The sequence below is a fragment of the Nyctereutes procyonoides genome, unplaced genomic scaffold (assembly GCF_905146905.1).
Source record: "Nyctereutes procyonoides isolate TBG_1078 unplaced genomic scaffold, NYPRO_anot_genome, whole genome shotgun sequence".
NCBI lineage: Eukaryota > Metazoa > Chordata > Mammalia > Carnivora > Canidae > Nyctereutes > Nyctereutes procyonoides.
The window spans coordinates 28390249-28409548 of NW_026575133.1; the positions used below are offsets into that span (position 1 = coordinate 28390249).

The following is a 19300-nucleotide window of genomic DNA, read 5'->3' on the forward strand; positions in this document are numbered from 1 at the left end:
GGAGCGTCCTTGCTGTCCTGGGCCCTCCCGGCCTCTGCCTGTCCCGGGGGAGGCCGGATCCTGGGCTGTGTCCCAGCGCCCTGTGCTCCGGGGCCTGCGCTGTGGGATTCGCGCTCCCGCCCCGCAGCTCCCTCCCTGGAGCCGCTCCCGAGCCCCTCCGAGCTGCTCCGGTGCGTGCTGCAGCCCTTAGGGAGCTCGGCGCACTCTCCTGCGCTTGCAGGTGCCTGTTAGTGTCCCCGGGAGCCCGAGGGCATCCCCGCCCTCCTGGGTCCTGCTCCAACTCCCTGCGAGCCCCTTTCCGCCCGCCCGGGAAGGTTGGTGCAGCTCCTGCTCCTCCGGGACGGGGCTTTCCTGTCCTGGGGACACTCGCCCCGGCCTCAGCCCGGCTCCTCGCGGGGCCCCTCCCCCTTGGAGGCCTTTTGTTCCTTTATTTCTTTTTCCCCGTCCTCCTACCTTGATAGAAGCGCGAACTCTTCTCACTGTAGCATTCCAGCTGGTCTCTCTTTACATCTCAGGCCGAATTCGTAAATTTTCAGGATGGTTTGAAGGTTATCTAGGTAACTTGGTGGGGACAGGTGATTTGGGGACCCTGCTCTTCCGCCATCTTGCCCCTCCCTCTCTCTTTTTTTTTTTTTTTTTTTTTGATAAATACCCAGTAATGGAATTACTGGGTCATATGATATTTCTATTTTTAATTTTTTGAAGAACCCTCACACTGTTTTCCACAGTGGCTGAGCCAGTTTGCGTTCCCACCGACAGTGCACGAGGGTTCCTTTTTCTCCACATCCTTGCCAACACTTGTTATTTAGCCATTCTGACAGGTGTGAGTTGGCATCTTGTCATGGTTTTGATTTGCGTTTGCCTGATGATGAGTGACGTTGAGCATCTTTTCATGTGTTTGTTGTTCATTGTGTGTCTTCTCTGGAAAAAAGCCTATTCAGGCCCTCTATTTGTAATGGAATTATTTTTTTGGTTGTTGCTTTTTTGTTGTTGAGTTGTATAAGTTCTTTTTTTAAAATTTTTTTTATAATTTATTTATGATAGTCACACACAGAGAGAGAGAGAGAGAGAGAGAGAGAGAGAGAGGCAGAGACACAGGCAGAGGGAGAAGCAGGCTCCATGCACCGGGAGCCCGACGTGGGATTTGATCCCGGGTCTCCAGGATCACGCCCTGGGCCAAAGGCAGGCGCTAAACTGCTGCGCCACCCAGGGATCCCTATAAGTTCTTTATATTGTTTGGATATTAACCCCTTATTAGATAGATCATTTGCAAATATCTTCTCCCATTCAGTAGTTTGCCTTTTTTTGTTGTTGTTATTGATGGTTTCCTTTGCTGTGTAAAAGCTTTTTATTTTGGTATAGTCCCAATAGTTTAATTTTGCTTTTGTTTTCCTTGCCCCAGGAGACATATCTAGAAAAATGTTGCTAAGGGCAATGTCAGAGAAATTACTGCCCATGTTTTCTCCTAGGAGTTTTATGGTCTCAGGTATCACACGTAGGTCTTAAATCCATCTTGTGTTTGTGTCTGTGTATGGTTTAAGAAAGTTTCATTCTTTAGCATGTGGCTGTTCAGTTTTTTCCCAGTGCCATTTGTTGAAGACTCAATCACCTTTTCACAAGCCCTATCTCCAAATAAAGTCACATTCTGAGGTACTAGGGGTTAGGGTTTCAACATATGAATTTTAGGGGATGCACAGCAGTGCCTAACAGCGAGTGCCCAGAGGATAACCAGGAAGTTGTTGTCCAAAGAAGTAAGGGGGGGGGGAGACAAACCCAACAAATGCCCACTCTAACTCCTGACTACCTCTTCATGGAGCCATGAAGCCTATGACCCATGCCCACAGCAGTGAGCATGTGCAGAACCAGAGACAGGAAGGGTCTCATCTGAATAAGTTGAAAAGGAAGAGGCTAAGAGAATCTCAGAATTTCCCAGGTGGAATAGGGTACTTTAGAGAGATCTACCACCAAACCTGCCATGACAGGAACAGCTCCCAGTTCTAGGCACTTAACTCTGATTTTATGGTCTCCGTTTTTTTCCCCTCAATATTTTTTGTGTTTCCCTCTACCATTTGGGGGTATACGGAGCATATTGATAATACCGCTTTAAGGTCCTTGTATCTGTGTCTGTTTCTACTGATCGATATTTTCCCCCTGGTTATAGGTCATATTTTCCTGTGTCTCTGCATACCTGGTCACTTTTGGTAGGATGCCCGACATCATGCCCTTTTACATTGTCGGGGGTAGATTTTATTGTATTCTTTTAGATAGCATTGGACTTTGTCCTAGAGCTATTAAGTTACTTGGGCTCAGTTTCATTCTTTTGAGCTTGTTTTTCAGCTTATTGTTGTCTAGAGCAGCCTTGGGTTTGGGGATAATGTAGCCTCACTGCAAAGGAGTGATCCTTTGGAGGACCATCCCTGTCCCACTCTATATTTTGAGCTCTTTGCACCCTGCTCGGAGGGACCACTAAGTACTGTGTGAGCTCTGGGAATTATGTGGGGCCTGCTACTTTCTGGTATTCTTTTTATGAAGTTTTAATCCATATATGCATAGTATTCTAAGACTCAGGGCAGCCCATTTGCAGATCTCTGGGATTCTCTGTGTGGGCAGGCCCATCCTCCTGGGGACTCTGCCCTGCAAGTCCTAGCAGCTGTGACTTCTTTGAACTCCAATTTCCATCTCCAGTGAGTGACCTGCCTCCAGGCTTGGTGGAATACTGTTCCCTGGGCTGCAACCCCAAAACTGCCTCTAGGAAGTGAGTAACTGTACAGCACACTCCATTCATTCACCTACTATCAGGGATCATAGTTGGGGACAGCCTAATATCTGGTGCCTGAAAACCGTTCATTTATGTGGAGCCCACACCATCATTAGGCTCTGCTACAATTATCTCATTAAATCTTCACAACACCTTAAAAATCAGACTATTTTAAAGAGTTGCCAGGTACCTTTCCCAGAATCAGACAGCTGCTGAGGTCTTGGCCATGATGTCTGGTGGATTCTACGACCACTGTCCTGCACCATCAGAGGACCTTGAGGTTCACCGGGTGGGGGGCACTCCACTCGTGAGGGCATCCAGCCTCTAAGGGCAAGACCTCGATGGCCTTGACACCCAGATCTAGGGCTCCTTTGATTTCAGGACACTCGATCTCCTGCAGGTGCCCTGTCCCCTGGCTCCGGAGCTCATTTCTTTGTATACTCAGTGTGGGAAGGACTGCTTGGTGTGCATTTATATTCACAGTCACATTAGCCCACAAGGTACTCTGGTACAGGAGGCAGCATCCTCTACTGACCTACATATTTGCTTTATGGCGCTGGTTGAAGTTTAACACCCGGGGTCGGCCTTCATAATCTTCCTGGAGGATGCTGAGCCGTGGGAGGTGAGGCAGAGGCCGAGCTGTCAGAGCGAGGTCAGTCCAGGCTACTGTTGGGTTTTAAATCTCAGACCCTTCCTTCCTCCCCATTTTTATTTTATTTTATAAAAAATTTCAAACATATAAAAAGTAGAGGTGAAACACTCATAGACCTTCCACCTAGATTGAACAATTTCATTTTTTTTTTTTTTTTTGCTTTCGTTGCGGTATTTTAAAGTGTACGTGACAAGCACAATGACGGTTCACTTCTAAACACTTCAGCAGTCACCTCAACAGTACAAGGGCACTTTTTGACACAACCACAATAATACCACAATCACCTTTGATAAAATAAATAATAATTCAAAAATATCATCTAAGACTAGTTCATAGTTAACATCTCTCTCGTCTTTAACATCTTTTAGCGTGTGTTTTAAAAAAGTAGTAGGCGGTCAACAGCTGTACTTCGCATTTGAGTGTCGTATTTCTTAAATCTTTCGAAATCTACAATGGTTCTTTCCTATCCGTCCATTTTTTTTTTTCTGTAAGATTTTCTTGTTGATGACATCAGACCGGGGTCCTGTAGAAGGTCCCACCTTGTATCTTTGTCTGAGTGTATTTCATGTTATGTCATTTAACTTGTTTCTTGATCATCTCTGTAAACTGAATGTTAGATGTAAAATCTTGAGTATACCTTTTTTTTTGTGCTATGTCACCTTGTGTACTGTGCCCACACACCTGGTCATCTAATATGACGTGGATATCTGCCATTGGCTCAAAGGGGCAGCAGCTAGATGCCTCACTACAAGACCATGTTCCTCCCCAGCCTGTAGTCACACCCCTTTGTTGAGGTGTATAAAAAACCCCACATCCAGGTCCTGTTCTCCTCTATATCACCCACTGCCAATAATTTTTTTTAAAGATTTTATTTATTTATTTATTTATGAGAGATACAGAGAGAGGCAGAGACAGGCAGGCAGAGGGAGAAAGAGGCTCCCCACAGGGAATCCCAACATGGGACTTGATCCAGGGGCCCTGGAATCATGCCCTGAGCTGAAGGCAGACGCTCAACCACTGAGGAATCCCCACCCAGGAATCCCCACCCACTGCAAATAATTATTTCTCCCTAATGACTGGCATCTGCAGTGGGCAAGATTTTGCTGAGCATACCTCCTGAATTTGTACTTTAAATAAGGACATTTTTTCAAATTAAAAACAACTTAAACAATTTTCAAAATTTAAAACTGTAATATAGATTATGCCTTTTTCACGGCTCCATCTCAAGATTCTGCTGTATCTTGAGGAGGTCACTAGTCTGAACTCCCACTGATGCTTAGGAGTGGGACATTTGGGAACTCCAGAGCTCTTGGACAGATCACACCCACAAGCACAGCATAGACCTAAGTCCTGCACGAGGCCTGGCAGGTGTGGCTGAGATCCGTGGCCCGGGCTTGTGGACTCAGGAGTTAAAAATGCCAACTGGCCACAACACGCGAGACTCCCGGAACTGGAGATGTAGCCAGTCCCGAGCTCATGTAACCGTGGGGCCAGGAGCCAGGGCCATGGACTTGATTTAGAACCACTGCTGGAGTCGGCCAGGGAATGCTGACAAACCTCAGAGCTGCAAAAGCCGTGGCCACATGCACACGATCTCAGCCAAGCTCGGGCACACTTTTCAACAATGGGACCAAAGGCTTCGTGTCTCAGGCACACAGTCCATGGTCCATCTGGAGTTTTAAAGATCCGATTTAGAAATTCATTTATATGACAGTCTTACAACCATATACAAGTATGTATCTGTTTATATATTTGGTGGGTCACCTTTATCAGAGTGCCAGTGGCCACTGTTCTAGAATGTGGACCATGAAGTTGTTAGGCAAAGAACCTAGAGGTAGCATGCGAGGGGGAAGCCAACCATAGTTACGGTGTCTTACGTGTGCAGCCGGTCTCCTGTGATCCTCAGAAGAGCCCCATGAGGTTGGCGTCATTACCCCTAGTTTCTATGTAGGGAGCTCAGAACAGAATGACCAGAAATGGAAAGAGAATGGCCACCCTGCTGCAGCGGCTCGCCCAGGCCTCCTGAGTGTGTGTGTGTGACTCTGAAGCCTCTGGGCTTTCACTTTATCGCGCATCTTCCCCAGTGTGTAGCCACACAAGCAAAATTGAAATTGGGCATAGAAGACAAGGTAAGTAGCACCAAAATTTGTTTGCCAGGTGTTCTCTGCAGAATCAGAATTCCTAGCAAGACCCTTCCTCTGCAGGCTCATTTTGTGTCCCTTTTCTCATTTTTCCCCCCAGATGCTTCAGTCGTTCAGTTCCTTGAAGGAGATGTGTTCCTTTCCACCCCAGGGCCTTTGTACATGCTGTTCCCTCAGCAGTTCACCTGGTTCGTTTCTGCTTGTCCTTAAAGTTTGGGCTTACGTTGTTGCTTTCTCCGGGAAGCCCTTCCTGACCTGGATGGAGGTCAGGCCACCATGCCACCTGTCTTGGGGCACCCTTCTTCTCTTGGACAGCCCCTTTACGGTTGCTTCTCTTTCAATGGTCAGTCACAGGCCGTGTGTTCGGGGCCTGAGCCCCTGAGGTTTCTCTTTCTCCACGGGGGCTTCGAGTGCACGCAGGAGCCCAGGTGCCTTTCCCCTGCGGGATTTAAGTTCCTTACTAGTAGAATAAGGACCGTAACTTTCTGTGCATCTGTGGTTGACACCCCCGGACTCTCAAGTCACACCTCATCCTCTCCTATGCAGCAGGTTCTCTCCCCCACGCAGACTGAAAAGCTCCTAGGGCTTCCAAAGCGTATTTAGTCTGCATCCTGGGTGGGATGCTGAGATCTCCTTGGCTCAGAGTAGCCCCAAGGGCAGGCAAGGGCACCCTCTACAGCAGAACGGTGGCCCGCCTGGCTTTCCCCAGGCCCTTGTGGCGCCCTCCCCCCCAGCTCTGCCACCCTATGCCCTTCCTACCCTGTGGAGCCTTTCGTCCTTTTACCTAACCCTTCCTCCAAGCCTTGAAGACTCCCAGCCCTAGGGCCATTGTCACGGTTCTTGGCAGGAAGAGGACAACCAGTTAATAGGATTCTGAATTAACTCCACTTACTGAGCTGCCTGCATTCTGAGGATTTCTCCTGTTTCTTGGTTTTAACCTCTTGTTCTTTCCTGAAATTATGGTGAAAAATAGAGACGTGTATTTTAAGTTTTTTTTTTTTTTTTTTTTTTTTTTTTTTTTAGGATTTTATTTATTTATTCATGAGAGGCACGCAGAGAGAGGCAGAGACACAGGCAGAGGGAGAAGCAGGCTCCCCGTGGGGGGCCGGACGCAGGACTCGATCCCAGGACCCCGGGGTCACGCCCTGAGCCAAAGGAAGACCTTCAACCCCTGAGCCACCCAGGCGCCCCTGTTTGAAGTTTTTCCTTGGAGAAATGTGAAGCCCCATTATTTATTGGCGTGGAAACAGGCCAGGGTGTGAGAACCCACCTACAGGGTGAAGGCCCCTTTCCACAGAGCCCCTGCCGTCTGCTCTGGCTCCTCTCCCGCTTCCTCAGTTTCCCTCCTGCACACACCCGCACTCGCGTCTGCGAGCCCAAGGAGGACGGGGTCGCTGGGCCTCGGCGGGGCTTCTCTGGGTCGCTGCCCTCGTTCCACACTCAAGCGAGGGGTCACCTCCCTGGGCAGCCCTCCGCGACCAGCCCTGCGCCCCCCTTCCCGCCCCGAGCACCGACCTAACCCTCCCACCTGCGGCTCCTCGGCGCCTCCTCCTCCCCCAACGGGCAGGTGCTCACTCTGAGTTCAGGGTGGGGGGACCGCGTGCTCGGCTCCGGGAGACACCCCCTGGCGGTCCCCGAGCGGGGCGAACCCCAAGCCCCGCAGATCGCCCCCTTGTCGCTGCCCCGCCCCAGTCCAGGGCGCCCCCCTGTCGTGCTTGGACGGCCTGGCCCCCAGGAGGCCTCCGGGACCAGGGGTCCCCACGGGTCGGGGTCGACGTACCCACGGGTCGGGGTCGGGGTGGGAGTCGGGGTCCCCGTGGGTCGGGGTGGGGGTCTCTGCGGGTCGAGGTGGGGGTCGGGGTGGGGGTCTCCGCGGGTCGAGGTGGGGGTCCCCGCGGGTGGGGGTCCCCGCGGGTCGGGGCGGGGGTCCCCGCGGGTGGGGGCGGGGGTCGGGGTCCCCGTGGGTCGGGGCGGGGGGTTCCCGCGGGTGGGGGTCCCCGCGGGTGGGGGCGGGGGTCGGGGTCCCCGTGGGTCGGGGCGGGGGTCCCCGCGGGTGGGGGTGGGGGTCCCCGTGGGTCGGGGCGGGGGTCCCCGTGGGTCGGGGTGGGGGTCCCCGCGGGTGGGGGTGGGGGTCCCCGTGGGTCGGGGCGGGGGTCCCCGTGGGTCGGGGTGGGGGTCCCCGCGGGTGGGGGTCCCCGTGGGTCGGGGCGGGGGTCCCCGCGGGTGGGGGTGGGGGTCCCCGTGGGTCGGGGTGGGGGTCCCCGCGGGTGGGGGTCGGGGTCCCCGTGGGTCGGGGGTCCCCGCGGGTGGGGGTCGGGGTCCCCGCGGGTGGGGGCGGGGGTCGGGGTCCCCGTGGGTGGGGGCGGGGGTCCCCGTGGGTCGGGGCGGGGGTCGGGGTCCCCGCGGGTCGGGGCGGGGGTCCCCGCGGGTCGGGGGTCCCCGCGGGTGGGGGTGGGGGTCGGGGCGGGGGTCCCCGCGCGGGGGCAGGGCTCGGGGCCGCAGACCCGCCGCCTCCCGCGGGCGCTCCCGGCCTTTCCCATCCGGCCCGCGACGCCCCGCCCGCCCCGTCCCACATGACACCGCCTCCGCCGCAAACTTTTTCCTCCCATCCTGTCGCGGCTCGGAAGGAATGGAAAATGGCGGCCTAGGCGCGGAGTTTCCTGCCGGGCGGCGGCGGCTGTGGCGGCGCCATGACGCGCTGGGTGCCCACCAAGCGGGAGGAGAAATACGGCGTGGGTGAGCCGGGGTGAGCGGGCGGGCGGGGCGAGCGGGGTGAGCGGGGTGAGCCGGGGTGAGCGGGGCGAGCGGGGCGGGCCGGGGTGAGCGGGGGGGCGGGGGGGAGCGGGGCGAGCGGGGCGGGCGGGGGGAGCGGGGCGGGCGGGGGTGAGCGGGGCGAGCGGGGCGGGCGGGGGCGAGCGGGGCGGGGCGGGGGTGAGCGGGGGGCGAGCGGGGCGGGCGGGGGCGAGCGGGGCGGGCCGGGGTGAGCGGGGCGAGCGGGGCGGGCGGGGGGCGAGCGGGGCGGGCGGGGGTGAGCGGGGCGAGCCGGGGCGAGCGGGGCGAGCGGGGCGAGCGGGGCGGGCGGGGCGCCCCGAGCCTGCTGCCGGCGCCCCAGGAGCGCGGGAGGCGGCCGGGACGCGCCCCCCCCCCCCCGCGACCCCGCGTCCCCGCGTCCCCTCCCGGGGCGCCCCCACCCCGGGCCCCGCGCTCCGGCCGCGGCGCAGCCCTGCAGCCTCGGGGCCCCTCGGGGCGCGCTCGGACCCCGGCGCCGCGGCCGCAGCCTCGGGGGGGCCCTGCCCGGCGCCCGGGGCATGGTCGGGCCGCGCGGGTCCGCGTCGGCTCCCGCGGGGCGGGGCGGGGCGGGGCGGGGCGTGCGGCGCTCGAGGCGGCGGCGGCGGCTGCAAGTTGCAGGGGGCCCGGCGGGACGTGCGCCCCGGCCCGGGAGCTGCGGGCGCGGAGGCGGGACAGCCCGGGCTCCGCCGCCCTTTGTGGTCTCCTGAGCGCAGTGCGCGGTCGGGCGGCGGGGTCGCGGGGGGCGGGGGGCGCGAGCGCGGGGAGCGAGCGGGGCCGCCCCGACGGCGCCCTCCCCCTCCCCTCCCCCCTCCCCTCCCCCCTCCCCTCCCCTCCCCCCGCCCGCCCCGGGAGCCCCAGCCCTGGCTGCTCCCGCGCCCCGCGCCGCCCGAGCTCGCTCTCCGTCGCCTCCGTCCGTCCCCCCGGCTGCCCCCCCCCGCCCCCGCCCGACTCGTAAGGTCTTTGGTGACCTCGGCCTCTCCTGGCCCCACAGCCGGGCTGCTCCCGGGGCGCCAGGCCTGGCCCCACAGCCGGGAAAGCCTCCGGGCGGCCCTGGCCCTCGGGGTTCCTCTGTGACTGCTGGCTCGTCCCCACCTGTGGACACTGCAGCAGCGGGGCCCGGCCCACCTGCGGGGCTGGGGGAGGGGAGGGGGACTTGCTTCTCGCTCCGGGGACCCCTGTGGCTGAGCTCTCTTCCCACCCCATTTGCAGAGATGAGGAAGCTGAGGCTCAGACAGGGTCACAGAGGTCAGCGGCACAGGTGGCCTCTGAGTGTGTAAGCGGCGCCCTGGGCGCCTCCATGTGGCTCCGTCTCCGTCTCAGCCGTCCTGATAGACACGTCGGGGTCCCTCTGCAGCCCACGGAGGAGGTGTGGGGTGAATGTCCGCGACTGCTTCAAGGTGTGGTGGCCCTGGGGGTCCGGGGACACAGCAGGGACAGGTGGAGGGGGGCCCGGAGCACTGGGGCTGGCGGCAGGGGAGGCAGGAAGGCCGGGAGCGGAGGAGCGGGACCGCAGACAGCCCTGCGGAGGAGGCTGCGGAGGAGGCAGGCAGCAGCTCTAGCTCTGGCCAAGGGCTTGCCTCCCCCCTCCCTGTGCACTGGGACACTGCAAGTGTCAAGTGTCAAGTGCCACTCCCACTTGACAGGGCCAGAGAGAACCTCCAGTGTTCACACCTCTGCTGAGTGCTACTTCTGGGATGGGAACTCTGGCTGGGGAACTTAGGTCATCCCACGGAGGCCAGGGGATGGGGAGGGGCTTCTCCCTGGAGCACAACATTTTTGATACCTGACACCTTTCATTGGCTCCCAGGATGACCTGCTGGTGTCCGTGAGGACGCTGTAGGTGTGGCACCTGTTGAGCTGCAGGACTGTCCCCGTCGAGAGGACCAAAGGGAGCACCCCGTGACAGAGTGAGCGGGGTCTCCTTGCTGGGGAGGTGACCGTGGGCAAGAACATGGCTGTGTCCCCTCCCCACGAACCTCCTCCCACAACTTCCAGAAGCTTCGCTAGCACTCACTGACATCACACCTTTGGCTGATTGTGGTTTTAAGAAAAGTCTGTGCTGGAAAGTTTCCAAAGGACAGCGTCCTGGATGGTTTTGCCAGGCAACGCGAGGAACGAGGTGCCCACGGCAGTCCGGTGGAGGAGAGAGTGGCCCGCTAGGCTTGGTTTCACTAGGGCAGGGCCGAGGCAGCCGAAGGCGCTAGAAGGCCCTAGAAGGGACAGGACAGCACAGCGTGTTCAGCATCAGAAGGAGCTTTCAGTGACCACAGTCCCGTCAGGCAACTCCTGATTCTGGGCAGAAGGCAGGGCGAGCGAGGATGCGCACATCCGGGTCAGCCCAAGCCCTCCACTGTTCTGGGAGTTGGCACCGGTGGGTCCCATTGGTTCTCCGGAAGGGAAGCCAGCAGTGCTGGGGGGCAGGGATTCATTCGCAGTAGCTAACAGGCTGTTTCCGCCCAAGGGAAAAGTACTGGCCGTCCCCCTTACCAACCACAGCGTTTTTTGGGGGAGCCTAACAACAGGGCTGTGTTTCCTCGGAGGGCTGTGGCGGGTCGTGGGTGGGCCTTGCTTCCACTCCGGCCACTGGATTGGCGGCATGAATGAATCACGAGGGGAAAGAAAATGATAAAACTCCATCTCATTTGGAAACATGAATCACAGCTCATTGTTTGCACGTACTTGGAATCTGTCAGGAGCATTGTTTGTAAATGAGACACTTTATTTTTTTGCAAAATGGGGAAAAGAGTAAACAGCTGATCTGTTGCTTCCTCAGCAGGGCAGGAAGTGCTGGTCTCTCCCCAGGCCCCCCATTTATTCCAGTGTGGGTTGGGGTTGCCCCCAGGAAATTTTCCAGCCTGTTAATGTCTCCCCCTGGGCTTGAGTTGAGTGGGTCAGTGTTTACAGATTTGGTTAATTAACACGGGGAGGAATTTTGACTTACCCTCACGGGAGTGGGGTGGTGGTGGTGGGGAGCTTGGCACGGGTGAACTTTTCCATCATCCCCCAGCTAGGCAGAGTCTGAGGTCTCAACGCTAATAAAACTATTATTGGTCCTGTTCCTAAAATGAGGTAAAAAGATGCAGTGTGTTTTAGAGTCACACCTGAGAACGGTGCGGTGCGCTCACCTCTCTTGGTGTGAAGGTCAGAATAACGGCCCTCAAAATGTCCATGCCCAAACCCCAGACCGCATAAATACGTTCTGTGACATGGCCGAAAGGGCTTTGCACATGGGGTTAACGTAATGAAACAGAGTTGGAGAGATGACGTTGCATTAGCTACCTGGGCCCCCAAAGCAGAGAACTTTCTCTGGCCGGTCACAGAAGAGTGGAGTCGGAGGTTCCAAGCCTGGGCAGGGTCCCACGCAAGGTTGCTGGCCCTGAGATGTAAGAGCTTGCTGGCAAGGACCAGAGGAAACCCAGGGAGCTCAGGGCAGCCCCCCAGCTGGCAACCTGCAAGGAAATGTGGACCTCAGCCCTGCAGGTACAACCGGATTCTGCTAGCACCCCGACTGAGCCTTTTGAAAAGGGATCCATCCCTTCCTGAGCTCCCGACGAGAGCCCAGCTGGCCAACAGCTGGACTTGGAGACCCAGAGCCACTGAGTGTCTGACCTGGGGAGCCGTGAGATTATCCCTGGGGACCCTTTGAAGCTGCTCAGGGAGTGGTGGTTAAGACGGCAATAGAAAAACTAGCAGAAGTGGTGCGGAGAGCAGTGTGGGAGAGTGAGGTTTGTTACGGAGGAGATTGAACACCAGTGGATCCAATTGTGGGTGCTTAATTCTGGCCTTTCGACGGAGAGCTCAAACGGGAGGTGGGTGTTGGTGCTGCAGACACTTTAGCTCCTGGCTCTTACTCCTTCTGTGGCCCCTAAGCACCTTGCTGAGCCTGTTTCCCCATCTGGAAGGTGGAGCTAAGCCTGCCTACCACAAAGACTGAGGAGGAGGATGCCTTGAGATGATGATGTTGGCAGAGCAGGGGGGCATCATGTTTGAGATCAGCCAAGCGCTCAGTGGCGCGTTGCTTTTATTAATTTTTTATTTAATAAAGTGCGGTTCAGAAATGTAGTGACAAGTGATTTTCCGTTTGGATTTGACAGGCACAGTTGCTGCAAGAATACTTTTCTTCAAAAGTTGATTTCTTAGTGGTGTGTTCTGCCCCTCTATTGGGGGAAACGCGCATGTGCTTCGTGCTGGGGAGCATGACTTGTGTGTATTTAGATTAGTTCTGAGTGATGATAACTGCTAGCTAGGAGTAGTGTAATATCCAAATAAATTTGGGAGTGGGGGAGTTGCGGAGAGATCTCTTTTGTTATCTGGAGTAGCAAGCAAGCTGCTACTTTGGGGAAGAAAAATTAGATTTGATTGTAAGTAAATAGAAATGCGGGCATTTTCATTCACTGGAGTTGCAGAAAAACCAAATTAGGGCATATTATATTTCTACAAACCCTATTTTGCTTTGGAAACATTATAAAAAATTTAAATTTATTGTGCCAATGTTTGCCTCGAATATCACATCTTATCAGGGCTGCCTAGGATTTGTGAATAGTTCCTTGTTACCTTCCTTCCATCTATGAGTACTTCCTGCCTTATCTTTTTATTTCTTCTTTAATGCTGTATTTTCAGATAATTATAAGCACATGCCTTTTTAAAGAAATAATACAACTGGGACGCCTGGGTGGCTTACTGGTTGAGTGTCTGCCTTTGGCCCAGGGAATGATCTTGGATTCCCTGGGATCGAGTCTTACATCGGGCTCCTTGCATGGAGCCTGCTTCTCCTCCATCTGACTGTGTCTCTGCCTCTCTCTCTCTGTCTTTGATGAATGAATAAAATCTTAAAAAAAAAAAAAAAAAGAAATAATACAACAGAGACCCCATAGACCCCATTACCAGTTTCCCCCAAATCAGAGCCAGGATATTGACGTGGATGCAATCCAGGTACAGAGCATTGCCATCCCCAAGGACCCTCTTCTTGTCCTTTCATAGCCACACCCACCTTGCCCTTCCTTGCATAAACCCTGGCCACTAGTAGTCTCTTCTCTATTTCTTTAGTTTTATCATTTCAAGAATGTTCCACAAGTGGAATCCTACCGTATGAAGCCTCTTTGGATTATTTTTTTCCATGCCACATTATTCTCTTGACATGCATCAGGTGGTTGTGTGTATCCGCAGGTGGTTCCTTTTCACTGCCGAGTCGTGTTCCGTGGCATGGATGTACCACAGATGGATTAACCATTCACCTGTTGAAGGACATCTGGGTTTTGGCTGTTATGAATAAAGCCACTATGAACATTTATGCACAGGTTTTCATGTGAACACAAGTCTTCCTTTTCTGGGATAAGTGCCCAGGAGTGCCATTGCTGAGATGTATGTGGTTGCGTGTTTGGATTTTTAAGAAACCGCCAAACTATTGCAGACTAGTTGCAGCATTTTGTGTTCCCACTGGCAACATATGTGTGATCCGGGTTCTCCCTGCCAGACTTCCTTGTTGTCCCTCTTGTCTATTTTAGCCAGTCTGATCCAGTGTGGTCGTACATCGTTGTGGTTTGCATTTGCATTTCCCTCTTTGCAGCCCCTCCTTGAAGAGTGTCTTGGTGTAATTTGGGAGATGGGCCTGTGGGCTGCTGCATGAGCTGCGCTGCTGGGGGAGGCTGCTGACAGAGGAGGTGCTTGCAGAGGTGCAGAAGGAGCGGGGCCACCACGCTGTGCAGTTGTCCAACGTGTTAGGGAGCTGAGCTCCGTTGGAAGAGGAGATCATGGGGTGGGAGGCCAGTAGGGCTGTCCAACAGCGTGGACATAGAAACACTGCCTTAGGGCAGCTCTGGTGGCTCAGCGGTTTAGCGCTGCCTTCAGCCCAGGGCATGATCCTGGAGACCCTGGATCAAGTCTCACATCAGGCTCCCTGCATGGAGCCTGCTTCTCCCTCTTCCCTCTGCCTGTGTCTCTGCGCCTCTCTCTGTGTCTCTCATGAATAAATAAATAAAATCTTAAAAAAAGAAACACTGCCTTACACCACTGGCTGATCGCCAGGCACGGTGTTCAGACTCCTCCTGGGTGTCTGGAGAAGGTCTCTGAGAGGTAAGCCCTGAGGAGGGGACCCAGAGAAGGGTCAGAATTTGAGTTTTAGCCGTGGTGTGGCCACTCTTTGTTGATGTGACCTGGGGCATTGTCTTTGAGGCTCTCCTGGCTGGTTCCAAGTTTTCAAAATGGAAGGATGATGCTTGGCCTTGTCTGTAAGGTCGGGCTGATGGGAGGTCCCAGGAGCTAAAGACCTTAAGGCTCCTTGGAAACATTGTTACGCCAATAGCAGTAGCATTGTTCCTAAGTTTGCTCTTATTTATAAGGTGGGAAGTGCTTTGGGACCCTCCCTCAAGTCCACATGTAAAATGTGTATTATTTGGCTGCCGGAACAAAGTACCGCTCTGAGGGGCTTAGGCAGGAATTTATTTTCTCAGTTCTGGAGGCTGGAGTCCAAGGTGTTGGCGGGGTAGCTTCCCTCTGAGACCTTTCCGTGGTGTGTGGATGGCTGCCTTCAGTGGGCCCTCACGGGGTCTTCTCTGTGGGGTCTGTGTCCTCACCCCCTCTTCTTGGATGAGGGCCCACCCTCATGACTTCCTTACCTTCATCATCTCTTTATTATTATTATTTATTTATAGATTTTATTTATTTTCATGAGAGACACAGAGATAGAGGCAGAGACACAGGCAGATGCGGGACTTGATCCCAGGACCACGGGATCATGAACTGAGCCAAAGGCAGATGCTCAAGCACTGAGCCGCCCCGGCGTCCCTTCATCATCTCTTTAAAGACCCTATTTCCAATACATTCTGGGTTAATGGTGGGGGTGGAACTAAAGCGTTTGAATTTTGGGCGACATAACCTATAACAGGATTGTCACAAGTCAGACTTTCCCTCTGAATCTTAGTGATGCTTTTGGTGGCCACCATCTGAGTGAATTTGTTTTTTTCTTCTGCAGGGTTGTGGGTCCCCAGTTCCTTGGGGATGCCTGGAAGAAGGGAGGAGGGAGCTGGGAGCTTGGAGCTCCCAGTGTAAACCCCCCCCACTCCCTCACAAGGCTCACAGAATCTAATTTAAAGAATCGAATTAGTGTCTGTGTTCAGCCCTGGAAATTTCTTGTAATCAAATTACTGACAGAATGATACAGCCAGGGAGTTTGAGACAGGAAGTGGAGCAGGTTTTAAGTGTGGTCACTCACAGCGAGGGCACACCTGGGGAACGGCTCTCCCTCCGGCACAGCCCGTCACACCCCACCTGCTTGTGCTCACCTGCCTTTAGCTTTAGGAGGCAGAGACCTCCAGCTGGGACGTGTTTCCAGTTTCTCACTTGGATGTTGGGATGTTGTCTTTTTGGCATGTGGGTGGCGTGGCCGGGCTCCCTGTGGTTCTGGAATGCCAGTTGTCCAGCGATGGCAAGGAGCGCCTCTGGCTATGGCATCGCATGCTCACTGTTGGGCCAAGTGCACAGCTCCAGGGGGTGCTCCTCACTTTGTGGGCCTGAAGTGGGCTCCTGCACCCCTGCTACACCTGCGCGGTCTGCAGGGGTCCTGGGCAGTCCGGGAGTGCTTTAACTTTGGTAGCTGATGGGGCGAGGGCAGGTGTTGACATGTGACAAATAGGTGGCCGCATGCTTCTTGCTGATCACTCGCACAGGGTTAGCAGGGCACTGGGCAGCCCCCCCCCCCCCCCGCATCCCCGCATGCACCTCATTCCACGTTGAAATTTTGGGCACTGTCTGTGAAGCAGGGGAGCTGGGTTCTTGTTTCACGGCGTCGAATCTTGAGGACCAAGAGTGAATAAAATGATAGCTTATTAAGCAAGGATCCAGAGAAAGTTCTCTGGGGTGAGAGGGGTCCCCACACGGTTGCCACTGGGGGCTTGCAGGGTTCGTCTCTTACGGAAAGCCAACCAGGGAACTTAAATCCTTTTAACATCTCTATGGATAGCATCAGTGAGTAAGGACTAGTGCCTTTTTTAGGGTCCTGGTAAACTTTGTTGGTCACAAGTAGCTGTTCTAACAAGACCCCACCTCTGATGCCTGGAGGCCTGGCTTGTTTATCTCTGGTTCCTTACACCTCCACATTTTTGGAATTTTATGAGCCTGATCCCGTAGCCCCTACTTGTCTCCCTACCTAGCCGCGCCTCTCCCTTACTCATCTGTCCCTTACTCATCTGCTTACATATATGTGTATATTTACATATATATAAATGAAAAAAAGATTTTATTTATTTGAGAGAGTAGAGTGAGAGCAGAGTGCAAGAGCGTGAGCCGGGAACGAGGCAGAGGGAGGAGGGAGAAGCAGACTCCCCCCTGAGCAGGGAGCTAGATCCTAGGACCCGGGGATCCTGACCTGGGCTGAGCCACCTGGGCACCCCAGGCACTCTCTGCTCTTTGTCAGGATCCCCTCAGCCCCTCAGTCTGACCATGTGCCATGGGGGGTCCCATTACCTCTGCAGCCTTGCAGCCACTGTGCGTTTTAAGGGAGGGTCCCAGATGGGGAGAGATGTTTGATGGCTTTGCTAGAATTTTAGTCTTCACCCTGAGGTCCTATCAGGGGTTGAAGTTCCCATAGATCCCAGAGCTCCTGAGGGGACCTGGTGAAGGGAGCCCTCTAAAGCTTACGTGGAGAAATCTCTCACCAGAAGCGTCACTTGGGGTCTTTGTCCTGGTGGGATTGCTGTTCTGGGTTGCAGTTTGTTGCAGGAATGTGACTCCAAATTCCTGTGCCATCTTGAGTGATTCTGGTTAACTTGGCCTTGTAAGGAATGCTTTTATATGTAAATATTCCTATTGTGATTGCTTTTCTGAATCTGGGTTGGCTGGCTGCTGTAACACACAGCCCCAACGTTTCCGTGGCTTCCTACAGTGCGGGTTTGCTATTTGTTTATGCCTCAGTCCAAGCGACTGGTGGGAGGGGGTGTAGACGCTCTGCTGCCTCTAGCCATCTGGGGGCTCAGGTTCCTTTTGTCCTGTGGCCCTGCCCTCCACTAGGCTCTTTGCCTTTCAATTTGGGGATAAGGAAAGAAAGAGACAGAGGACAGTTTACAGCCAGGGCTGGGGGTGGGTGCGCCTCCCTCCATACTTTGCCCAGAGCTCAGTGCCTGGCCAGACCTGACAGCAGCACCTGGGCTTGGGAATAGAGTCTGACTCTGTGCCCTGCAAGAAGAGGGGGATGTGCACATTGGGTCTCCTCCACCGGTTCCCATCGACACCTGCTTTCTCCTAATCAGGAGGAATTAGACCCTTCAGCCTCATTGGCCTCAAACACAGAGATTGTAAGTTGTAAACACCATTTTGTCCTTGGGAGTCACTTGACAGCTGATGTCCAGACCTCTCCAAATACATGAAGAGCTGCGGATGAGAACAGGTGCTGCCTTTTCCTGGGCCTGTTTTCAGCTCCTTTATGTTCTGTAGATTCCGGGATGTCCTTCACTGTAGACCTGGCCCAGAGAGTACTCCTTGTGGGGCGGGGTAGCCCGGCGAGTCTAAGGGAGGCTGCCTTCTAAGTGAGTCATCTTCCTATTTGTCTGGCAGTTCCTATTCTCGCCATCCTGAAACATATGCGGCACCCCCGGATCCCATTCCTGTGTCTTTTGAATTCTTTTGGCCTCAGAAAAGGGTGCACCAAACCCTGCTAATTAGATCTGTGTCTAAGTGTTGGTTTTTGTTTATTAGAACGGAATCTTTAATCTTTATGATTAAGCCAGGCACCGAAAAAAGGCTGTCCTAGTAAATCAGTCACAGCTATAGTAACTTAAATTTTGGGAGGGGGGTGGCATTGTGGTATAGGGTGCAGAGCACTGGACTGAGAGTCAGAATGCCTGGAATCCAGGCGAGGGCACCTCTCCTCTGCTTTATCTACCCTCCCCAGCCTCAGGCCCTTGGAGATGGGGAAATGGTGTCCTGTTTGCCGAGGTGCCTGGGGGAGCTAGCAAGATGACACATACAGTAGAGCTTCCGCAAGGAGAAAGTACTACTTTCTGTTATTTCCTCTTTCAGAAGGAGAAAGTACTACTTTGTACTGTTGATGTTAACCTGTTACAGAAAAGATATGCGATTTCTTTTTTTTTTTTATAAAATTTTTTATTTATTTATGATAGTCATCAGAGAGAGAGAGGCAGAGACACAGGCAGAGGGAGAAGCAGGCTCCATGCACCGGGAGCCCGACGTGGGATTCGATCCCGGGTCTCCAGGATCTCGCCCTGGGCCAAAGGCAGGCGCCAAACCGCTGCGCCACCCAGGGACCCCCAGATATGCGATTTCTGGTGATGGTTTAAATCACTTACTGGAAAAGGGCACTGTGGCAGTGGGAGCTTAATTTTTCCCAAGGTTTTGTAATTTTCGTTTTATCACTAGACAAGTTGGGTAGTCCTTGATGAACGCTGCGAGCCGGAGAGCCCATGATGCGCGGGGTGGAGAGTGATGAAGGCGAGTGTGTCCCAGCTTCCCTGAACACCATAGTTGTGAGCCACTGAGGAGTGATAGAGTGAAGAGAACTGTGCCTTCAGATAACCCTTCTTTCTTCCAGTTTTCTTGCTGGTGTTGTTCTTAGACGTTGGGGATCCAGAGCCGCCCTCCTGGGGTGTATGTTGTGGTACAAGTCAGTCCCCTATGTGACATTCTTGGAGCTAGTGGTGTTTCTGAATTCAGGTTTGTCTTGATGTGGAGGAGAAGATGGTCCCCGTGCAGATGACCCACACCCCCAACCGCACACCCCTGTCAGGTCTGGGGACCCCCCACCCCCACCCCGCAGTCACATGTGCTGATGAGACCGCGGGGAGTGTAGGGTCTCTCCCAGTGTGAGGGAGGTGACCTGTGATGAGCGTACTACTCTCACTCAGGCTCAGTTTTTGCCATTAAATGAATTATAAAAGACTCCTTTAAAAAACAGATTATTTCAGAGAAGAACAAAGAGAGAGAGCGCACAAGCTGGGGGGAATGGCAGGG

At 54.5% G+C, this 19300-nt stretch overlaps 1 protein-coding gene across 1 annotated transcript in view; it reads left to right on the top strand.

Annotated features, from left to right (window-relative positions):
• Positions 1 to 8148: 8148 nt before the first annotated feature.
• The window catches only part of DOCK1 (dedicator of cytokinesis 1), a 498451-nt gene continuing 487299 nt past the window's right edge, over positions 8149 to 19300 (top strand). Inside the window, 1 exon segment of the mRNA XM_055346339.1 lies at positions 8149 to 8287. Coding sequence (XP_055202314.1) covers positions 8242 to 8287 — 46 coding nt within the window. The 5' untranslated portion in view covers positions 8149 to 8241.